The sequence below is a fragment of the Lichenostomus cassidix genome, chromosome 13 (assembly GCF_008360975.1).
Source record: "Lichenostomus cassidix isolate B80296 chromosome 13, HeHo_3.0, whole genome shotgun sequence".
Lineage (NCBI taxonomy): Eukaryota > Metazoa > Chordata > Aves > Passeriformes > Meliphagidae > Lichenostomus > Lichenostomus cassidix.
This window is the reverse complement of record NC_139494.1, coordinates 8,230,537-8,253,309: the sequence shown is the minus strand read 5'-3', so window position 1 is coordinate 8,253,309 and position 22,773 is coordinate 8,230,537. Positions and strand designations below refer to the sequence as shown.

Sequence of the window (22,773 nt, the reverse complement as noted above, 5' to 3'; positions counted from 1 at the left end):
CAGAATTCTTTTCCAGGGTGATAACACTGAGAAACAAACTTAGACTTTTAAAAGCCATACTAGCATTTTGAAACATTGAAAAACTTCCTTTTGGTCCAGAAAAAGTCTGAGTAAAGGATGTTGTAGTGAGAACGTTGTAGGGGCCCAAACAACTTTATTGTGCAGTGAATTCATGTGGGAAAAAAAAGTATTCTTGACAGTATTTTCCAAGGCATTCAGCACATTAAGAACAACATTTATGAATTAACAATCCACAAGCTGAACTGGAAGCACTAGGAATCTGACTTAAGTGGACACAGTGTGAGCAGTAACCTGAAAATCCAGAATGTCAATATCCATCTCTTCAAACAGTTCAGCTAAAAGGGTTTTTCCCACCACTGTATTCATGTAAGGCATTTACTTTTTCTGTCTAAATCTGAAGCCACTAGAAGAAACAATGACTGAGAAATGTAGTATTACAAAGTATGCAAGATGAAACAGGAAGTGGCTGGGCAGTGGATGTGCCCAGAATGGTGACAGTGCTGATCATTAAGAGCCAGTTCACAGTGATGATGGGGTGAAGATGACCTGTATTCATGTTCAGAAATCAAATTACAGCAGAACACACAGTCCTGTACTTCCAAAGTTCTGCAGACCTAAGCATTCAAGGAGTTTTAATGGTGGCATACTATTGACTTCTGGGTCCCCAAGAGTGTATGAATGCTTTCATGGCCACTTCAAGGACATGCAGTTACCTTCAGTGTTAACACTTAAGCAGAGGTCACATCTTTAGATACTAATGCTACTACAGAAAACTAGAAATCTTGGCAGAGCAAGAGCCAAAAGTAATTCCATTAATGCAATTTGGTCTGCTGTTCTTCAGTCACATTTTTTAAAAATCTAAACAAACTGAAGAATCATCTTTATGGAATGCCCAGAACAGGACCTAGTTTCTGTACAAAATGATTTAATATAAAGTATTTGAATATTTACTAGCTTACTGAAACACATAATACTAAATTTCAAACAACATATATGCAAAAAAATACAACCATTAATTACTAAGTTAGGAGTTCTGTTTTACCACCCTGCCACAGCAGCAAGATGCTCATTTCTTCTGTTAACTCCTGCTGAGAGCCAAAAATCTCATCTCTGTTTACAGTAGATCCAATTTTTGGTACTTGTAATACTATCTGTGGGGAAAAAAGAAGCAATAAATAATTATCAATAAGGTGGCACATTCTCACGTGTAAAAGAAAGCTCACTGATCTGACCAGCTGTTCAGATGTTCACTAAATTTCCAATGTTAACATTTGTCTGGAAGAATCTGGATCTTGCAGGTCTCATTTGCAAGTGAGAACAATAATTTTGAGTACATGTACATTCTTAATGGAAACTTGCATCATCTGAAAGACTCTGAGCAGAGAATAAAACATCCAGCATAAACCCCCACCATAGTGGGGTCTAATTCCCAATACCAGGATCCTCTAGAAAAGTAGTAAGAAAACCAAACTTTTGTTCTGACAACATCACTTGCTGATTTCTGAATAATTTGCACACCAAGTACGTGTTCTGCATGACCACAATTTGCCTGGGCACATGACCTAGTATCCCATTTCTTTGATCTGTACAGAAGCATCAGATGAGTGTCATTAATTAATACATACGGACACACTTACAGGCACTTAAGTGCCCTGCATTCTAGATGCATATAACTCAACTGCTAATGAAATAGGAATGCATTTGGACCTAAGAGACTGCAAACGAAAATTAATGTGTATTTTTTAAAGCTGCTGCACTTGTGCAGTATCTTTGTATTGAATTAAAACAGAATAAATGACACACAACTTGCAGAAAACTTGCAGACAGTGTGAAGAACGCCTTTAAACTTCGGAAGACATGTGCCATCCAGTGGTACACCGAGAAACTTCACGAGAGATGGGGAAGGGAGGGGCTTTTACCTCTGTGTTAGTGATGAGACAGTTTTGTTCGCAGTTCTCATTTTTGTGTAACAAAAATCTAGGAAGTGAAGAAAGGAGTTTCTCCCATGTTAAGGGTTTCAGGAGAAAAGAATAGAAACCTTATGAGAAACTGATAATTTTTGAAGAAAAGCACTACTGATAACCTGAACTACTGGGGGGGGGGCGAGGGGGGAATACCAGATATAAAGTTCAACTCAGGCTAACTCACCCTAGAAATAAAGCAGAGAATAGTAATTTACTAAAGAAGCTGGTATCTTTTCTAGGGAATCTCTGTATGAGCAGTGAAACTCAAAGTTATGTTTAGAATCACAGAACCACTGATACGGCTTGGAAGGAACCTTAAGGCTGATCTTGTTCCAAGACCCCTGCTGAGGGCAGGATCAACTTCCACTAGACCAGGTTGCCCCAAGCCCCACCCAGCCTGACCTTGAACACTTCCAGGGATAGGGCAGCCACAGCTTCTCTGGGCAGAAAGTTACTTTTGGAGTAACTTGAAGCAGCACAGCTATTTTCAGTCACCTACTAGCACCTTTTGGTCTTAATTATGAAGTAACCTATGATTGTTTTAATTCTTATGCTAGAGATCCTTGGAGGAGAAAATGTTAGTGCTGAGAAGAACACTATTAAGAGAGAGATTTGAGGTTTTCTTCATCTTTTACTCTTTTAAGCCACGTGATTTTTCCAAATATTCAGACTCAAAAAAAAAAAGTAAAAAAACCATTACCATCTGCATAGTGAACCAAGTCTAGATTCCTTTACCTTCAGGCACTCCTTTGGGAGGGCAGAACTTTTTCCTGGAACTTTTAACTGGAACTTGCTGGAGCCTGGAAGGCCTCGGTGCTGGTGACATTCTAACAATGGAGCAGATTTCTTGTCTGTCACACAAAGACTGAAAATATTAATGACATTTCAATCACACAACTATTCCCATTGAAGAAACGTTCTTTCAGCTTTCTTCTCAGGAAATTAGAGATGACATGCAGATTTCAAAGCATGTCACTAGAAAACATTTAAGACTACTTGTGTACACCTAACATGCTGTTGCAAAGGGTGATAGAAAGCTTCAAAGCTTTAAACATTCTCTTCAGCAGTTTTAATATGGTAAGGATTAAATCTAAAGTACACTACAAATTAGCATGACAAAACTGGATTTAAAAAGTGTAATAAAATCAGAACCTTTAAAATATTCTTTTCTTCTGGACTTTGAGGAGTAATTTCATCTTCTGAGCTCAGAGATGCAGGAACAATTTCTTCCGAATTCACAAATGGACCTGTGGTATTCGGGAGGAGGTCTTTCCCAGGTGAGGATTTGCACACCGGTGACAAGCTAAGCTACAGCTCCGTCAAAATACAAAATATGCAGGAATAAATGCCCAGTTAGATAACAGACAACAATTCAGACTGGGTAATGCTTGTTGGTTCATGCAAAAGGTATCCTATTGCTTAAAAAACTGATTTAGGGCTTCAGCAAGACCCTGATGTTCTCTATTAATTAATCTAGTAAGCACTAGTTCAAGTGTGCAAAGAGAATTGGCAGTACTGTACTATCTGTACTGCCAAAAAATTCAAACTGGCATTTAAATATCAAATGTGAATCAAAGGGGTTGTGCAAGTAAGGCTACTAGTGCTGGTTTTACATTACATTTGTAAAAACCACAAAACAAATTCCTAGGCTGAGTTGTTTAGATTTTTTAATTGTCCAGATTTTATCACAGTTTGTTCTGAAATTTGAAGTAACAGACATATAGGTAGAAATGGCCTGTGCCACAAGGAATGATTCCTTTGGTTTTAACCACTCAAAAAAACCCAAACAAACAACAACAACAACAACAAAAAAAAACGCATCAGAGAGACTCACATCTAGCAGCTCTAGAGGCTGAGCATCACCAGGATTTTTTAGAACTTTATTTTCCTCCATGATTAGCATGGTGGAATTCATTTGCTAAGCAAAAACAGAGAAGAACTCAGTATCAGTTTCAAATTCTTTGCTGTTTAGTACTGCTTACAGTATTCTCCTACTACACAATACTTTAAGAACTCCATTTAGAATTACTATTAGTTCTTCAGATTTAAGTACTGAATTCCTGTCATTCACAAGTCCCACTACCATTCCATGCCATTGTTAATCAGTGGGGCACAACAGGAATACTCACCACCACAGCATCTGTCAGTTTGGTTGGCAGAACTTCTCTCAACCCCTTTGATCTGGCTGAAGTGTTTCTTGAGGCATCAAGCTGCCTAAATGATGATGAACCTTCTTCTAAGGGATTAAAATTCTTTTCTTTTTTCTTCATCCTTTTGGCTTTAGCTGTTTGATTATCATGCTAAACAGTGAAACAATTACATTTTGTATTACAAAGTGAATCTCTATAGCAGGTAAGCACTAAAAAAGTCCCTCTGTCATAGTCAAGCTCTACACAACCAATTTCAGTGCCACTGACACAGCTAGTCTGAAAAACAGTGAGCGTGGGGACATCCATGACTATTGCTCTATCAAGAGGGAGAGGCAAGCTACATCTTCACTCTGCCCTGGCTGCAAGCACCCCTTTACAAGTGTAGCAGGAACTACTATTCCTCTAGGTGGAGTTTTCCACCCATACAAGGAGCAAATAATTTGTGTTACAACCTTGCTGATTTATTAAGGATCTTTCACCTTGCTTTCCGGTCCTAATGGTGCAGAACAGCGCATACCACTTTTTAGGTCTGGAGTTCTCTCTCTTGCAGCTGTTATTTTACAGAGTCTTTTTCCTGTGACAGATTTCCAACACAATTAATTAACTTTGAGACAAAGACCACAGCTACTCTCCACCCCATGTCTTACAGGATGGTTCTCAAAGAGGAAAATTCCAAAGCCACACATGCAAACACAGTTCCACCCTCCAATGTAATCCTCATCTCCCTGTCCCCACCATCAGGACTGCTTTACTCCTCTCCCATTCCTTAAGCAAGGCTCCTTATTAACCTTATTTTCACCTGGCTATTTACAGCTGGACACACACACTGTGGGAGCAGAGACCTGCATAATCAAAGCAGTCTTTACCAGTGGCAACTTCTGCTGCTGTTACACTCCAAGTCAAGCAGGGGGAAATTATGTGGTATCTGGACCACAGAGAATCATATCAGTCACAGATCAGAACTATAGTTACATCAGGGATTTAATGTATTTGTGAAGCTGGCATGAGATAAGTTCAAGAGCATGACAAACTGTACTGTTCCTGGGGAAGTTAAATAAGAAATACCAATTTTCATTGAGCATCATGTGTGATTAAATGGAAAAATGCAAGATCTGAGACTTTAGTTGGTTGTTTCTTTTTGTTTTCTTCTCCCAACACATTAATTAGAACAAAGTCTTATTTGCTGGGAAGATTTTTCAATTTACACTTCTCCTTTTAGACATACCCAAGTTTAGTTTTTGCTGCAAGACAAATGACACAGTAGAAGCCTGGTTTAGATACTGAGCAATCATTTAAGCTTGGGTAGAATATTCTGTTCTCACAGGTAGTACAGCTGCTTCAGTTCCCATTTTACCTGCCAGAGTAGTTGAAATGCTTAATGCTGAAGAACTGTAATTGCAATTTGATGGTCTCTTTCTAGAGGAGGAGGGAAAAAATGAACAACTATTCTGAATGAATGTTAACATTAAAAAAACTATTAATAAGAAAATCCTGAGAAAATATAGGCTGAGTGAAAAGGGATAAAGCTTATTTTAAAGAATGTTGTTAAGGAGTTGCTTAATCATCCTTTACCATTATTTGATAGTTTATCATCAAGTCACACAGCTTATAATGAGGATTGTTGCAATTTAAGACCCACAGAAGACTCACTAAATGCTTAGCATTTCAGCATTTTAGGACAGAGCATATTTAAGGAGGATGCAGGAGAAAATTAGGTTAACAAGAAAATTCAGATTCAATTGTATAGAGATCTGTAACACTAAGATTGACGTGTTATGAATGAAAATGTCTGCATGTAAGGCTGGAAGGAGCAGCACATGGGTTAAAGAAATGATGCTGTTTCTGGAAAAACACTCACGTTCCTCAGGTTTTTATGTCAGGATCTGAAGGCAGTTCTGTGACAAGGCCAAGTACAGAAGAGCCCTCGCTGTAATAAAACCTCACCACAGACAACTTGTCACAGAAAACTTGGCACCCAGCAACAGGGGGTGTCAGCAAGGTCCCAGCACACCACACACACATCATTCCACTTCCTGGCAGAGGCATCCTAAGTAAGGAAACACTAACAACAGGCAGTAACCTGGCCAAAGATTCTATTATAAAGTCAGCAGGATTCCACAGCAAAGAAACACCCCATGCAAGCTGATGATTCCTAAAGAATATTAAAGATCTGCCCAAAAACTGATTTTTTTCTGGGCCAACACAGAATGCCAGAGACTTAATAAAGGCTTGATTACAGCTACCCTTCACACTCTGTACTGCACAGACAAGCTTGAGCACACCACCTGAACACACACCTCTTGCTGTGACTGAATGAAACCTGACAGAATTAGTGCAATTGGATAAAAGCAACTTATTTAGGGATTTAGTAAATAAATGTCATCTCCTTCCATAAAATCCTTTGTTTTCTTACATTGACTTCCCTACAGCTGGAAGGCCAAACCAGAAGTCTGTAAGGCAAACTCTTCCCTGACCAATTTTAAATTCCACCAATTTCAAAGTTAGTGAGTACACAGGTAGCTGAAACTCCACAGAGATGTTTGCAGGAGCAGGGGCTTATTTGTCCTGGCCTTTACGTATCACTCAAAAGAGAAGAGCCTGAACATTTAGGTGCATCCAAGAGTCTGCTGTAGCAATTACCTTCTAATGAATCTGTCTGGAAAATCTTCTGGTACAGGTTCTAAAAAAAACCCAGAACATGAAAGCTGAACTTTAAATGAAAAAGCTAAGTCATCTTAGACCAGACAATTTTTTAGTGCAAATTAACTTATAAACTACAATATTACAAGCAAACATGGACGACTAGCAGGGACCGCTCTCCATTATGCAGACAGACTTTACATAAAATGATCATTACGTATTTTATACAGGTTCCTCATATCAGAGTGAAATTTTTTTATGTTTATATCCTGAAGTATTGTAGAAAAGTATTACCTGAAATTGCTGAAAGATTTGAGATCTGTGGTATCTTATCTATGGTCACTGCTTTGCTGGAGTCCAGGAGAGTAGAGTTCTTGTACTTGGCAGGGTCCACAGAGTAAAAATTGCATCTTTCTGGACATAAAAAAATATATAAATGCAGACTTCTTATGCTGAAATGCATAGAATTATTAAATTTGTGACCAAACTGAAAGCAATCACATTTGCAGGACAGGAACTAAAAAGCAAAATTAAAGCATTGTCTTGGCTCAAACTGCTGCAGAAAAGTTTGCAAGGAATTTGACTGAAAACAAGTTTGTGGGTCATTCCCAATATTGTGCCAACAGTGAATACTTTAGTTTTAAAGTAGGATTCAAATTAGACCAGGGCCTGATTCACACCAGATTAGAGGAGAGATACACAGATTCCACATTAAGTACAGGTTGACTTATAGCAAAGATTGACCTGGTGAGTCACACCAAGGGAGGCGACTAGTCTATTGTAGACAGTCTCCCCACATTTTCTACATCAAATAAAACTCAAAAAAAATCCCCCAAAAGTCTCACCTGAATCATCATCTCTGAATGTTTCAGGAGATGAAAAACTCTTCAGAACGTCACTAGTGTTAAAATCTGCAGCTGAATCTTCATCTAAACACTCTATGAGAAAGGTTGAAACACCTGTGGGAAGAGTCATTTCTGTACCTAAAGAAAGAGACAAAAAGGGTGGCTAAAAAATCTATCATCTTGTACAAACCATCAGGATTTCCTTATCTGAGTTTCATTCCTGTAATGAGCTAAAATATTGTCATGTCTGTATTTTATAATGAGTCATAATACAACAAGAAGCAAAGAAAGGGCATCCTTTATTTACTTCCATACACTACCATAAGCTAAGAGAAGACATCTTCCTCACCCAAGGCTCACCAGACATACCTGAAGAATTTAGCCCCTAGTAGGGTAATGCTTAAACAGGTCACAAGCTTTTAGAAATGAATGTTTGAGTAAACTGAAGAACTCATTTTCACAACTATTTCTGTCAATGATAAAACCAAGATCATGTGGTTTCCAACAGGCTGTGCTCACAATTGCCTCGGGGTCTGCAGAGGACTGTGCTGCCTACCACCAATTCCTGTGAGCCTAGGCTGAGGCTGCAATAAAAGGCAGAAGTGCAGCCCATGGTCTCAACACCTTGACTTTCTAGTATCATACAGTCAGAACCAGTACAATAACAGCACAGTACAAGTCCAGTACTTTTATAGAAATGATATAATGAATTTTACATTTAGTTTTATATAGATATAAAAATATATTTAATAATATAATTTACTGCCATTATACTCACTTGAAGTCACTTCAGCATTTTTCAAACTTCCTTTACTTTCAAAATTGATTTTTTTGGATTCCTAAAGTGAAAAGACCAATACAAACAACCTAAGAGAACTGACTGTAGACAAAGAAAGGCATTTAAATATCATCCTGCATTAGCAGATGCTGAGAAAACTCACTGTCTAGTACTTCATCACTTAAGCCTGCTATTCACAGTGTAATTTGCAGCAGGGTTTTTCATGCACATCAACAAATCTTAATCTTTAGACTTACAGCTCTAAAATTCATGACAAATACCCCATCATTTGGTCCTACAATCTTTGCTGGATGAGACTGCCAGTGAAGGCATACTGACATCAACCGAAGTTATGCACAACAGTGGTGGAGTAATGAATTTCAGTGCCTTTTGAATTTATTTCTTTCAGATGCCCAATTCTCACATTCAGAATCCTACACCATTTCTGCAAATACAAATATCTATGATGCGTAAGCAGTAGATTCTACGAAACAAGGCATTTTGTAGAAAATGTAAATAATTGGTAGACTCTAAAGAAGAGCTAACATTTCAAAGAAAAATATTTTATACCAGGATTACCTGAGCCCTTTGCTCAGGTGATTTCAGTTCAAACACACCTGGTTCACTATTCTCTTGCCATTGCAGTATTAACTGTCCTGTAACACTTCTGCACCATTATCTTTAAACATTTTGTTCCAGTTTTAATAACACAAGGAAGAGCAACAGTGACCTGCCAAAGGTTTGTGCCTGACCTAGAAACAAGCAATTCTCTGGAATCACATACTGAGATCTCTTCCACACAACACAATTCTGACAGCCTTGCCTTGTTAAGGATAATTAGTGATGTTTTCTCATGCTACTACCAGTAGTTCCAACAGCTTTTATTCTGGCCAAAGACACAGAAAATGTGATCCAAAATACAGGACCAAGTTCAGCCTGAAAAATGTGTGTGCACACACACACATAACTCACAGGAAATTTTACCTGATTTGAAAAAGAATTTTCTAATCACATTTCTCCTGTTTATCCTCCATACAGTTACTAGTAGATAAAAAGCAAGACAGCATTCTCACCTTCACTGGTACACTGCTTTCTTCTGGTTCCTCTTCTTTTATCTCCAAGTCTGTTGTTTCTCTGACCTTCACTTGATTGCTACAGTTGAAGAACAGAACTAAGTTCAATCACAGAGTTACAGTTTTAGACAAAGGCAACAACTACAAAATGTCTTTATGGGGTGTCAATAAATAATCTGACAAACATCTATGTACTGATAATTCAGACTGCATCGCTCCAAGAGCCATCTCACAAGGCAAAACAATATAATTTACTAGCAAGTCTTAACAATTCTGTGTTTGAATGAGTTCTAGCTGACCTTTGGTTGCATGAAGAGCTCTCGTCTGCAAATTCAACATTTTCTTTAATTTTTGGTAAGCTTTTCCCACGGGACTTTTTCTTCAGACCTAGATAGTAAACATTTTGTTCAGTAATGATAACTTCAATATTAGATTTTAGATGATTTTTTCTAACAGGGAACCTTTAGCTGTTCCTCCCTTCCAGACCCATAACACTTTTTGACCCTATTTTCACAAACAATGTAAAGTCTGAATTGACTTTATTATTTTTACTCAAGCTTTTTTTAGGAGTATATCATCAAGACAAAATGAAAAGCAGATTTCAATAAATACATCTGGTGTTTTAGAAATCTGTTGATTAAGAACCCCCACCACCTTGGAAGCAACCTTTACTTTCATTCAAAGTAGTTTGAATATAAATCTGTTTTAAATGGAGTTTATTAGGAGTATTGTAAGGGTATCCACATAAACTACTCCTCACTATATATAATCACAAAGGCCATTAACAACACAATTAATCAGGAACCAGCAAATTTCAGAGTCATATTATCTTATCCTAAAACTAATTTTCTAAGTAATTTAGCTTTGTGTTTTATTTTCATTATCCAAGAGCTAGAAACAGCCAAACTTTCTAAAGTTACACTTCTATGACCGCAAAGGAGCATCTATCCCCATACTAAAAAGTGGGTCTGAAACACTGCATTCCCCCAGGGCCACACAGAGCCCTTTGGCTGAAGCTCCCTGAGAATTCAGGACAGGATGATATATGGACAGGACTCATCCTTTTCCTTCTTTTTTTTCAAGCATATGGAACACCTCCAGGCTGCTGGCTGCACTCAGTCCTTTGCACAGAAGCACTAAATACATAGAAGAGCAGGAGCCAGCAAAGCAGGAACAAGGCAAAAACAAACGTTCTCTGTACGCTGTAACAGCAAAGCTTTACTTTTAAATTACCAAGATCAGGCCAGGATCAAGACATCCCACACCGGTCTTCCCCATTTCTTTAGCAAGTAACTCTGTCAGCCTTCACTTGATTCCCATCCCTTCCCTTGGCCTGCATTTTTTCTTAAAAGGTCTCAAATTCTTAACTTTGTATTTCTCGCACTGCTTTCAACAACGAAGCAGCTCCTCTTGAGTAACGACTTTAAGCAATTCTTAAAGTAATTCTCTCAAAGGCGAGCAAGGCTTTTGTATTGCCAATTCCAAATGCCCCCTTCCAACTCGATTAAATGAAGGGAAGGCACTTTACAGAAGGAAAAATCCCTCCTATTGCTAACTAGCAGCTAAAATAGAGGAAACACTCCTGTTTCCAGAACAGCGGTCTGCTTTCTCCAAGCCGCGAGGGACATGGACAACAAGAAACCACTTCCCAAGCTTACACAGGAGCCGCTGGGCGGGGCACAGGTGTGACGAACAAACCTTTGGGGGAACACTGAGGCCGCTACTGCTAAAAACCTTGCCCAGATTACCCTGACCACCACCTTTACGCACGAGAGCACAGCGGACAAGGCACAGCGCAGGGTCCTCTTCCCCCTACCCATTCCCCCGGGTTCCGGCCCAACCTCCTGCACGCCCGGCCCCGCCGCCGCGGGGGAGAGGCGCTTACAGGCGGGCTCGGGCCCTCGGGACCCCGCGCTCCCGAACAGGCGCCGCCGGCACAGCTGGGAGGCGCCGGCCCGGCTGCCCGGGAGAGCTGCCGCCCCCGGCAGAGGGGACGCGCGGCGCTTCTTCCGCGGTGCCTTCCCGGCGCAGGGGGCGCGGAGCCCGCGGTCCCGCTCCATGGCGAGCGGGGCGGCCGCAGCCACCCCCGCGCTCCGCCCTCACGCCGTGCCACCCCGCGCCCTAACCCGCATGCGCGCGGCGGCAGCGCGCGGCGCTTCTGAGGGACCGACCGCCCGTGAGGGAGGGGCTGCCGTGACCGAACGGACCGGCCCTTCGTGCGGCAACCGCCATGGGCACGGGCACCTTCACCCGGCCGGGCGGCTCCAGGTCCCGCCCGACCAGGTCTGGAAGACGCCCCTGGCAACCTGTGCTAGCGCCTTACCGCCCTCACAGGGCAAAAAACCCGTGTATAAAAATGGAGTAAATAAATGGTGTGATACCCCCTGTACTGATCAGGCCCCGTGTTTCAGCTTCAGTGTACAGAGAGGAGGATTCTCGTGGCTTCGTTAAATGAGAAAATAGAGAGTATAGAATCAAAATGATTTGGGTTGAAAGGACCCCAAAGATAATCCTGTTCCAACCCCCTGCCATGGGCAAGGACTCCTTTTACCAGACCTGGTTGTTCCAAGCCCCATCCAACATGGATTTGGACACTTGGCGGGCGTTCGTGAATTTCCAGATGAAGGTAGGTACAAGTGCACACAAAAACCGGAAAAGAGCCCGAATGCTTTGAAACTTTATTTGTTTAGACACATAGTCTGAAAAAATACTATGCATTCCCAATTGTCAATTCATATTAAACAAGCATATACACTTAGTTATATTATTATTGATTTAAAATAAAAAAAAAAGAAACCATTACAGAAAGACTGCTGCATCTTCAGAGGACTTTGCAATAATTTGTTTTCATAGGAGATTGCTAAAATCAATCTCGCATTCCAATACTCCTTTGGTTGTTATTTTATTTTACATAATTTATTATTTTTACAACATGTTTAGTTTAGGCACACGTTCTGAATGACTTCATACCGATGGTGAGGACAAAGTGCTGGAGAAACGACAGATTTTATAAAAGAGCTTTTATTGTATGTCAGTCCACGAGAAAATCTTATGAGCAGTTTTGAGAAAGGTGAGAATTTAGTTCTTTACAAAAGTTTCCGTAGATGACTCTTTGATATACATGCTAATATACCAAAACTGAAGAATCTTGAACAATTAAGATTTTTTTTTACACAAATGTATATGTTAAATTTTACCCCCCTTCACTTTCAGTTGAAAATACAATAGGCAACACTTACCAAAATGGCTCATTTGTTGGCTGCTTTTACTTTGCTAATACATAACAAAAAGCTGAAATGAAGGGCTTAAAGGGACTCCAGATGCCTCAGAAAACATTGTACTTTGGAAGATTTCAAGGGATCTAAAACTTTTTCTCTTGTGGGCTACAGGCATCCAGACTTCTCTGAAAAGCTTCATTATTTCACAGGAGCAAAGGTGATACAGAAACCACCAAATGTGCAAAATACTGAAGAACATCAATTCCAAGAAGAAACAATGATTTCATTTTGATTTTTTCCCCCAGAGAAAACCAAAGTGAACTAAAGATACAAAAAGTATGCCAATAGAATTGCCTCTAAATAAAATGTTTTTTCAATTTTTCTCTAAGGCATCAAGAGGTCTTTAAGAACCTATTACCATGCAAAAATAGTATATTCTTTCCCAGTTTACATTCATCTTGTAGCATTTATTTACATATAGATCAGCAGTTTGTGCTTTTAACACATGTAAAATTAAAAAAAAAAAATCTAAGTTAATTTTTCATTCCAGAGGTTTAAGTCAGATTATTTTGTTACACACAAGATTTTTATATTCATGGCAAAAGTGAGACTGGACTTTACTGTTGCTGATAGATACTGACTAACAGTGAGGACAGATTGCAAAATGGTACTTTATCAATAAAAACGCACCGTCTCTCTCTCACCTGATGTGTATCAAGCATTTTAACCTGCAAATGTGCCTTTCAGGACAGAATTATTCCATGTATTTACTGCCCACATGGGGTTAAAGACTCTAGTCTGCTTTCTGCTCAAACTTCGTGTGTTTTGGCAGAATAAATTTTTCTCTGTGCAATATATCAAGCAAAGAACATACAAAATACATAACTAAGCAAGATTCTCTTCCTGGAAAATGCATTCAATTTTGATTTTTTTAATATATAAGACAGTCTTCCAGTGATTCCACAGGCATAGCACCAGGCCCAGGAAGAACCTCCCATGTTTAACATGTCCAAGATCACAGTACTGTGACTGCAAAACTGACTGCAAAAAGTCTTCACTCTTAAGATGAATAATAGAAACTAATTTTGTAATTAGTTATCTTAAGGTAAAAAAAAAAAAAACAAACCAAAACCAAACAACTGGTTATTGGACAGCCCTGGGGAATTTTCCTTGGTGGTCACAAGAAGTGTTTCAGTTTAAGAAAGCTCAGTGCAAAATAAATATTCCTGGAATTTGAAGAGAAGCGGGATTGTGCCTAGCTCATGCCTGACATGTCTCTTTTTCAAATATTAATCTCTTACAACATTGTTATGATCATGGTGAGAGAGAGTAACCTGCAGAGGAAAATCTGATTATACAAGTATAGAATAGAGCTTTTAGTTTATTCATATAACTTTTCACAAGTTCTGAAAGCATTCACACTTTTGGTGTGACAACAACAATTTCTCCCAGATTTTGCATCATCCAAGTGTGGCCAAATCTGCATTTTTTTCTTTCTTACTCTTTTGGTGTTCATATCTTTGGCTCTAGTGCATCCGACATTTTGCATCAAATACCAAAAGAAGAAAACAGATATATTATTTAGGATTACCTATGTAAAAATAACAGCCATCTAAGACATAAATAAACTCATATTTGGATCTTCTATACTTATACAGAGTTTAGTTGTCTCAAAAAGCCTGAAATCATCTTAGGAGAAAAGTAAATTCAATTCAAATGGTAAAAAAAAAAATCAGTGAAAAACAGCTTTTCTCTACTTACCTAGGTGACCAGGGTTTGGGGTTTCTTTTTATTTTAAAACTGTTGCATTAAAACAGACAGGAAATTGTACTGAATCTAATTCTCCATTGCTTTGAAGGTTGCGTATGTAGTGACTGTCTTTTGGCTGATACAAAAAGGAGATGAACTGAACTCCACCAAGATGAAAATCCTTTATGACTTGACCTAAAGAGCCAGATTTTATGCAATAATCCCTATCCTTGTAGATGTGGTGCATGCAAATTCCCCAGGGATGCTGTTGCTGCGTACATTGGTGAAAAATGAATGTATGATCCCATCAGATCTGAGATATTTCTTGACTTGCTTTGGACTGATATGAGTCATTGCACTGGAATCAAATGAGGAATCAGGCGCATAAAGGGATTCAGACAAACGCACATTTGATAAACCAAATGGCCACATTCTTTGAGTCATCATGTTACTGATACGGTTTCCTATGCATAATTTTATTCTGAAATCACTGCAATTAATCAGTCTTCGTATAACACTAACTCATTAATTCGATTTATTTCCTTTGGAAGCATGCAATGGAACTTCAGAGAGAAAATAAGAGACTGTTTAGATGAAAAATTTAAACTTTTAGCTTCAAAAGTCTACAGTGGATTCCAGTATAAGAGAGAAAATTAATGTGCTTCCACTGTCCTAGCAAAGATCTAGCAGGCACAGCTCCATGCTAGTATGCACTGGTGCAACAAACATCAGCTAGTACAATACACACAGATATTGAGGACCCTGTTTAGCAGAAAGAAGCCATCGACAGTCCAAGTATTCAAGCAACTTGACATGACAGTTTTCTCTTTGCCTTGTACTGTGCTTTGTACCAAGAGAGAGCTCTAGAGTCCATTCCTACTCCTTGTGAGATTTATCCCCTTTCTCATGACCACAAAAATCTAAGGTTTCATCCAGACAACTTGCTGTTTATTCCACAGAGGCCATTGGAAGTGATGCCAATGGGACTTGATGCTTGCAGATGCCTGAACATAAAGATGTTTCCACAGCAGGCCTTTCTGCCACCACATCCACTGTTCTGCCAGACGGTGACACTTTGCACAGTGATGGCTAACACAGCCTTTAGCCCATCCCCATGGGTCTTTCGGAGCAGAATTCCTTCCCCTTCCATGGCCAGACAAAGGGTGCCCTCCACTACTGTGCCTCAGGCTGGTCTTTTCCCAAACCCTTTCATTTTGCTAAGCCCCATCCAGAATCACAGCTTATTCCTTGTGCTCCATTTCTTTAGCACTGTTTCTGAAAGGGAGTTAGTCCAGCTGGACTATGCAGTATTAGCAGCATGTAAAGTAATAAATTAGGGATTGGGAGCATATGGATTATTGTGAACTCCCATGAAAGCCGCCATAGAGCCAGTGATGCTTTTGCAACCTTCTCAGTTTGGGCAGTTCAGATGCCCGTGAATGCACTGGACTGAAGGAGCCCTAATGCAGAATCAGCATGCCATGGATAAACTGTGTTTGGATGAAAAGGAAATAGAGGGAATTCTATCCTATCACTTCCTACCCTGTTCTTGTAATTTCAAGGTAGCGTTAATCCATTAGATGTAATATACTAATAGGTCTATTAAGTACAAATAGTGGGAGATTCCTTCCTATTTCTATTCTGGTTGTTAGGTCATATATGATTAAATCAAATCAATGTCATTTATGTCCTGAAAAATATAAAACCTATCACTTACTATATAAACTAATATCCAGCTTGAAGTTCCAAATCAGAGAAAATAGACTTTTACTTTCACCATCAATCACTGATTGTTTGAGGTAGACCACATTATTGAATTATCCATAATTTTAGTTTCTAATGTCTTAGGTTACATACAATCAAATAGCAATAGACATACCTGAAATTTTCCCTATTTTAATTAGAAATGTTTGTAGTTATTAATAAGATATGCTTCCATAATTTACTTGGTAACAGATTGAAATTTCTGCATATTTTGTGGCAATTTAGCATAATGTTTAGTCGTGCCCTACCGTGTACATAGGGTAAAAAAGAAATCGTATCACACCTGATGGAAAAAAGAAGGGAAAATATGGTTAGTGATGAAATCCTAGAAAAATGAAAGGCTCAAATGTAGGATTCAGATGCTTATCCATTTCAGCAGTGTCGTTCTGGCTCTGTACTTTTTGAGTATTATTCTAATATTGCTATGAAGTCCATTACTCAGGAGATTCTTCCCATGATTTCAGATGGAGATGCTTGAATATAGCTCTTCTATTTGTTTTTTGAAGTAATCTCTCAGTTCTGGTCTCTTAGCTTTTAATGTTGGTGTCAACAAACCGTTTTGCACCGAGAACATATCAGAGTGAATGTAAATGGCTTTGACCTAAAATAAAAGAGGGATATATTTATAGCACAAGTTACAGGCATCACACTGAATAAGTGTAACTTTTTATGCCAGCCTTGCTGTGCTTCCCTCCAGTCCTGCCTCAAGTCCAGGGCACTCTTCTGCTGAGTCCCCAGGATTTCCCTCCTCTGCCGGAAGAAGGGAGCTGTCCAAGAGAATGAGCACAGAAATTTCTTTTCTGTACGAAACCAAGGCCAGAACACAGCGCGGCAGCGCACGAGGGGCAGTGTCACCATGTGTGCTATCGTCACTGCAGTTTCACACAGCTGAAAGGCAGTGGGGGAGAGGGCAAGGGCAGGGAGTTGTGCTAGTTGTGCTAACCCCACTGCAGAAGTAAACAGCACTGATTTAGTCTTGCAATATTATCGTGAAGTTTTGCAGGCACAAAGTGTGTACATGATGATTGTCTTTAAGGAAAAATTGTAGCTGAAGTGATACAAATCTTTCAGCCTGTGCAAATGTCATTTCACAAGGCTGCCCTTGTTTGAGGCTGTGGCTCTGAGCACAGCAGGGAGCCTGGCAGCACAGATGGGAGCAAGCTTTTCCTTCCCATGCTGGTGTGGGAGAAAGCAGAAAACTGCTGTGTGACTGGTCAGAGTCCACTGATTCAAGACAAAATTCCCCAGCCATCTGCTGCTTTTGTGATTCCCCAAGCCAGACTGCTTTGCAGTTTGTTTGGCTGGGAGTTGCAGGAATATAGGCTGCAAATCCATTTTCTATTCCCATTAGATATGTGATTCATCTTTCTCTGCAAGCATCATGGTCCAGGTCCCCCCCTCGTGACATCCTTCATAAATCAGTGTTCATGCTATTAATGCTCCCCCCTTTGCTGCACTGGCTTTCAGAGCCTGATGGTTATAGAAACCAGACTTCTCATTCCCAAGACAGAGATCTAAGCTGCAGACAAGGACGGGGATGATAAAGAATATCCCCATAAACAGGGGATCCCATCCCACAGGAACATTAGCCACAGTATCTGGCTCAAAGTTTGGTTTTAAGATTATATATTGCAACAGAGATGATGTTTTGAAGCCCTTTAGTTTTGAAAACTGAAACATGTATTTTTATTCTATTATATTATTATTTATTTCTAATTTTTAGAAAGGTGGCAAGGCTTTACTCACTACTTTTTACTTTATTAATTGAAAACTGCTGGTAGAATTGATAACTTGGGGATGTTTCATACTGTGAAGACCATGGCAGAGGCAAACCAGACTTACTAGCACAGACAGTTATGTGCATTAAAAACTATGCTTTATATTGAATTATTTTTTAATAAATTTCTTTTTGCTACCATTTCATTTGCATAGGTAACTGAGAAATGAAGAATAATAGGGTTATGTTCAATGATATTTCTGCTCCACTCCAATACGGTGAATTACTCATTAGAATTATCACCCAGAAATAGTCTAAACAAAAGCAAAAAGGCCTTTGCTAATTATAGGTAGTGATTAAGATGTTAATTTTTTAAATCAAAAGTAAGCATTTGACATTTTAAAATGGGTGGGTAATTTCCCTGTGTTTTTGATGCTATGTAATCTATGATTGATTTCAGATCTTACCTTCTGAAGTGTTTGTAGCTGTATTGCAGAAATATTTACCCAAGCACAAAGAAAGAATTAGTACCCAGACTGAAAATAAAGAAACCAGCAGCATTTCGAGGTCAGGTATAAGAGTGCTAATTAGTGACCCAATTTCTAACAGAGCTTTCAGTGGCAGAAAGGTCAGAGTCCTACAGATGTTTATCTTGACCTCTGGTTGTCAGTCTGGAGATTATCCATGTCCCTGATTTAGCTTTTGACCTCTGCACCCAAAACTTTCACTAAATTTAATTCAAATTTCAGGCATGGGTGGGAAGCAGAATCACAGCAAATATGTTTTTCCAAAGGAACTAATACAACTTGCCAGCAATAAAGCTCTTTCCCAAAAACATCCTGTGCAGTTGCAACACGGATTTGTAGTAACACAATAAATGCTGACAAATCCCTCTTCTATACAGACAAATTGCCTGTGTGCCCACATTCAAGGATGTGTTGTTTCATTTTACCTGCTCAAAGGAGTGAAGCCCACTCTCCTTCCCTAACCGTACCATGTCTTCCATTATCGCTTGCTGCAGTTCCTGTGTTAAAACACAAAAATTCCTCATGAGCTAACAAAGTCAACCTTAAATGCAATTAATGCTCACTGTTCACCAAAAAACATGTTTCTGAGTTAAGTTCAAGTGCTTCACTAACAATTAATACATATTTAGCAAATATTCTACGAAGTGTACAAACATTAAACTTGAGTGTGGTGATATTAAGTATCTCCTCAGTATGAAAAGTAAGGTTCTATTTTCAAACCAGCTATGTGACATAGCTGTTAAATTTACAGTTCTTCAGCCATCTGCCAGACTTCGACGCAGAATCATTGCCCACAGACACCAGTGGGATGGTTCAGTGGCATCAGTGTTCACTGACGTGATCCAACACAGTTCCTCGATATTAGAGAGCATGTGCTTAAGGCTGGGGTCCTTTTCAGAGAATCAGAGTGTCCTGAGGTGGAAGGGACCCACAAGGATCACAGAACCCAACTCCCAGCCCTGCACAGAACAGCCCCAAGAGTCACACCATGAGCCTGAGAGCGTTGTCCAAACACTCCTTGAGCTCTCTCAGGCTTGGTGCTGTGAACAGTTCCCTGGGGACCCTGTTCAGTGCCCAACCACCCTCTCTGGGAAGAACTTTTTCCTGATATCCAGCGTGAACCTCCCCTGACACAACTTCAGGCCATTGCCTCTGGTCCTGTCACTGGTCACCATAGAGAAGACCAGGTAAGTCTTATTTAAGAAATCTAAGCAAACACAACCTCTCCTCCTGCTGTACTGTTATTCTCTGCAAGACAGACTCTTGTCCCCCTGCCACCCCCCCCCCCCCTCCCCAAGAGCTGGCAGAGTTCTGTACCACCAGTCAACACATCTCTGGATCCAGGTCAACCCTGCTACCCTGCTGAACGTTCAGTGAGGAAATAATTCTTGTCACTGAGATCATCATTCCTACATACAGTATTGTGCACAAATAACACAAGAGCAAAAAAGAAAAATGTCTGTACTGCAGATACAAACCTTATTTTTGCAGAGTTCTGCATATGTTCCTTCAAACCCTCTTTTCTTTGCCCAACCTGGCATAACTTCAGAATCGGGCACCACAATTCCCACCAGGAAGGCCTGTAGGTAAAGGAGGAGAGTTGCAGGCAAAAGCTGAATCACATTCAAGGCTCTACATTGAACTAAATACATAAATCAGGTGAATTTCTGCACGTTTACCACTTCTTGTTTAATTATGTCAATAATTTATTAACATACCATAATGAAGTACATTCTGATGTCTGTGCCTTTTTCTCAGCTAAAAGGGTTCTCTCTGACTGTGCATTTACCAAGTTTTAATACCCTCAGCTGGGTTTGTTTTCCTCTTGGACATTAATAACTCACATGACTCTGCAAGTCTGAGGCAAACTCTGATGCCAAGGAAGGGCTCATGCTTGTTGGCCTTGAATGCAGAGGATGAATTGCCATGGTTTCAGAAGCTGTAGGTGTGTGTATAAATGTGCAAATAAACAGGACAAGATTGGTCACAGAGGGCAGGCAGTGTGGGGGGCAGCAGTGGCTTTGCCTTTGCCTAGCTTACCACAGGCATGGTGGCAAAAGACAGCATTAGAGACCCAAAGGGTGACACCAATGCCAATTTAAAGGCTTGATCTTTGGCCACAGCATATGCTAATCTGCTCGGGGTCACACCAGCAGCTCAGTTCCTGCCTGGCTGGCAGCCAGCTCCAAAGCAGGAGGGAGACATTGTGGCATGATCCACTCACATTTTCCTTTCCTTCATGCCCAGCTCTCTGTCTTTTAACTACAAAGAGTAAAGTAAGGTTTTCCAAAAACTTAGTTTTTACCTGCAGGCTGTCTCCATGGACATAGATCTGAGCAACAGGGTCACTGCGGATGTAGATATTCTCTATCTTCTCCGGTGCAATATATTCTCCCTGAGCAAGTTTAAATATATGCTTTTTCCGATCAATAATTTTAAGGGTCCCATTCTGTTAGGAGAAAGAAATGAGAATTCCCAGAGAAGTTATTTAACCACAGAGACTCAGCAAGCAGTCTGTCTTTAACAGAGCTTTCAATTGCTTGTTGTGCTTTCAAATGCTTCACTGACACAGCAAGCTTATTCTGTCAAATATAAACTTACTCCATTGTAAGGATAGACCTACTTGGAAACCTTGAAAATTTACATGGGATAATACAATTGCCATAAGAACGGGGTGTGTGACCAGTACGCACAGGTAACCATTTCCCAATGTCTCCTGTGTGAAGCCAGCCCTCCTGGTCCAGCGCCTCAGTCGTCCTCTCTTCATCTTTCAAGTAACCTTTGAACACATTGGGTCCTTTCACACAGATCTGCAAAACAGTGAGGGTGATGATGAATTATTTTTTTATTCTGCTATAAATACAAGTTAAGTAGTAACTCACAAAAATTGAAGTATTTTAATGACTGTGCTCCTTGAAGCTAAAATAGATTGGATTATTAAACTATCTATGGATTTTTTTCAAGCTAATGGAAATAGGAAGTAGGGTTTGCAAAACTGATTTGCTTGAATTTGATTTGCATTCCATTTGCATTTAAAAATAACAAAGTTATTTCAATAAGTTTAATTTTTATGTAGTATAGAAATAACAGCAATGTAGAAATCACAGCAATTCAGCTCTTCTTAGCTGAACTAATTAATTCACTCTTAGCAGTTCAAGGAATCAGGCTGGAAGTACTACCATAGCTTATTTTTAATTTATTCTTTGCTGATCTACTGTTAAACTGCCATTTTCTTTCCTGACTGCACTATGTAAAACATCAGCAATCATGCACCTTACAAAGGTAAAATGCTTCTATAATTATATAACTACTTCATACAGTGTTAACTAGTGAGAATTTGATATAAAAATGTGATTTGCTACCTCTCCTTCTCCTTTGGAAGCAAAATAATTCAGTTCTTCCACATCCTTCAATCTGATTAAGTTACAGGGCAAAGGGGCTCCTACATGACCTGGAAATCAAAGTTATCAAGTCACTTGTCTCTCCTATAAACAATAATTAGCATTTTGTCATTAGTTACTTGCATAGTTGTAGATACAGTGGATGTTCTTGCAGGAGCTGTGTCTGTGTGCAGAAATAATTACCTTAATTAAGGTTTTGCACTATTAAAACTAAATACCAATATCTCCTCTTTGGATATAAAACCTATTTTGAAATAGCATAGAATGGTTTGGGTTGGAAGAGACCTTAAAGCTCATCTTTTTCCAACCCCCCGCCATGAGCAGGGACACCTTCCACTAGACCAGATTTCTCCAAACCCCATCCAAACTATTCTTTATGTTACAGTCCAGAATTTTCTAAAGGAATGCGCATTCCTTTTATTTCTTCAAATGGTGGAAGAAAATCATTACCTGATGTCCAGTCACCTGGAGTTGTAAAGGTGCATCCAGCTGTGCATTCTGTTTGGCCATAGCCTTCATAAACCTGAAAAAGAGACATGTATCTTTAAAAGAACATAGAACATTTTGCTATTACAGACCTAAATCCCAAGCATTGCCCTCCGTTGCACAGTCCTGTGAGCTGAACCTGCAGCTGCAATGTGTGGGAGCCCATTTGCTGCTGGGACACTGTCCCTGGCTCCTACTGTGTACAAAATTCCATTTACATGACTAGGAAAGACCATGGCTCTGTAACATTGAAAACAGGGAGAAGGTGAGTTCAGCACTAAACCTTTGAGTCAAGACATATGCTATACTGTGAGAGGAACTTGATGGGGGGAAAAAAGGCATTATTGAGGGACATTTTGAAAATCCACTTTTTTTTTTCTTTTTCCCCTGACTAATTTTAGGTTCTCAAATGAGACCTTTTAGTTGCCCTGGGCTTCCTA

The 22,773-nt window shown here is 39.6% G+C and overlaps 2 protein-coding genes across 11 annotated transcripts in view; both read right to left on the bottom strand.

The window, feature by feature from the left end:
• Window positions 1-134: 134 nt before the first annotated feature.
• On the bottom strand, window positions 135-11,605 carry MEIKIN (meiotic kinetochore factor). 4 transcript variants are annotated; one of them, XM_085073517.1, is made up of 14 exons: window positions 11,324-11,603; window positions 9,771-9,858; window positions 9,472-9,550; window positions 8,399-8,459; window positions 7,621-7,758; window positions 7,070-7,189; window positions 6,776-6,815; window positions 5,490-5,551; window positions 4,615-4,709; window positions 4,115-4,285; window positions 3,820-3,903; window positions 3,138-3,293; window positions 2,721-2,850; window positions 135-1,172 (listed from the first exon to the last, which is right to left on the bottom strand). In XM_085073517.1, the coding sequence occupies exons 1-14, from the start codon at window positions 11,529-11,531 to the stop codon at window positions 1,126-1,128; spliced, it is 1,479 nt and encodes a 492-aa protein (XP_084929643.1). In that variant the 5' UTR covers window positions 11,532-11,603; the 3' UTR covers window positions 135-1,125. The 4 variants fall into 4 exon arrangements, with proteins under 4 accessions (XP_084929643.1, XP_084929644.1, XP_084929645.1 ...); XM_085073518.1 differs by having other exon boundaries at window positions 11,357-11,603; XM_085073519.1 differs by lacking the exon at window positions 3,820-3,903 and having other exon boundaries at window positions 11,324-11,605.
• A 530-nt stretch (window positions 11,606-12,135) lies between these two features.
• ACSL6 (acyl-CoA synthetase long chain family member 6) overlaps window positions 12,136-22,773 on the bottom strand; it is a 62,044-nt gene continuing 51,406 nt past the window's right edge. For all 7 annotated transcript variants that reach the window (XM_085073514.1, XM_085073516.1, XM_085073510.1 and 4 more), the window contains 7 exons: window positions 22,298-22,370; window positions 21,809-21,897; window positions 21,140-21,256; window positions 20,752-20,895; window positions 19,925-20,026; window positions 18,872-18,943; window positions 12,136-16,803 (listed from right to left, as the gene is read on the bottom strand). In XM_085073514.1, coding sequence (XP_084929640.1) covers window positions 16,663-16,803; window positions 18,872-18,943; window positions 19,925-20,026; window positions 20,752-20,895; window positions 21,140-21,256; window positions 21,809-21,897; window positions 22,298-22,370 — 738 coding nt within the window. In that variant the 3' untranslated portion in view covers window positions 12,136-16,662. The remainder of the gene's footprint in view (window positions 16,804-18,871; window positions 18,944-19,924; window positions 20,027-20,751; window positions 20,896-21,139; window positions 21,257-21,808; window positions 21,898-22,297; window positions 22,371-22,773) is intronic.

Excerpts from the sequence above, each read along its gene's own strand:
- MEIKIN (XM_085073517.1), bottom strand. The coding sequence starts at position 11,531 with ATGGAGCGGGACCGCGGGCTCCGCGCCCCCTGCGCCGGGAAGGCACCG. Across the intron at positions 7,190-7,620 it reads ATTCAGAGATGATGATTCAG|AAAGATGCAATTTTTACTCT; the intron begins GTGAGACTTTTG and ends TTTTATGTCCAG. Across the intron at positions 1,173-2,720 it reads TCCCAAAGGAGTGCCTGAAG|ATAGTATTACAAGTACCAAA; the intron begins GTAAAGGAATCT and ends TTTTCCCCACAG.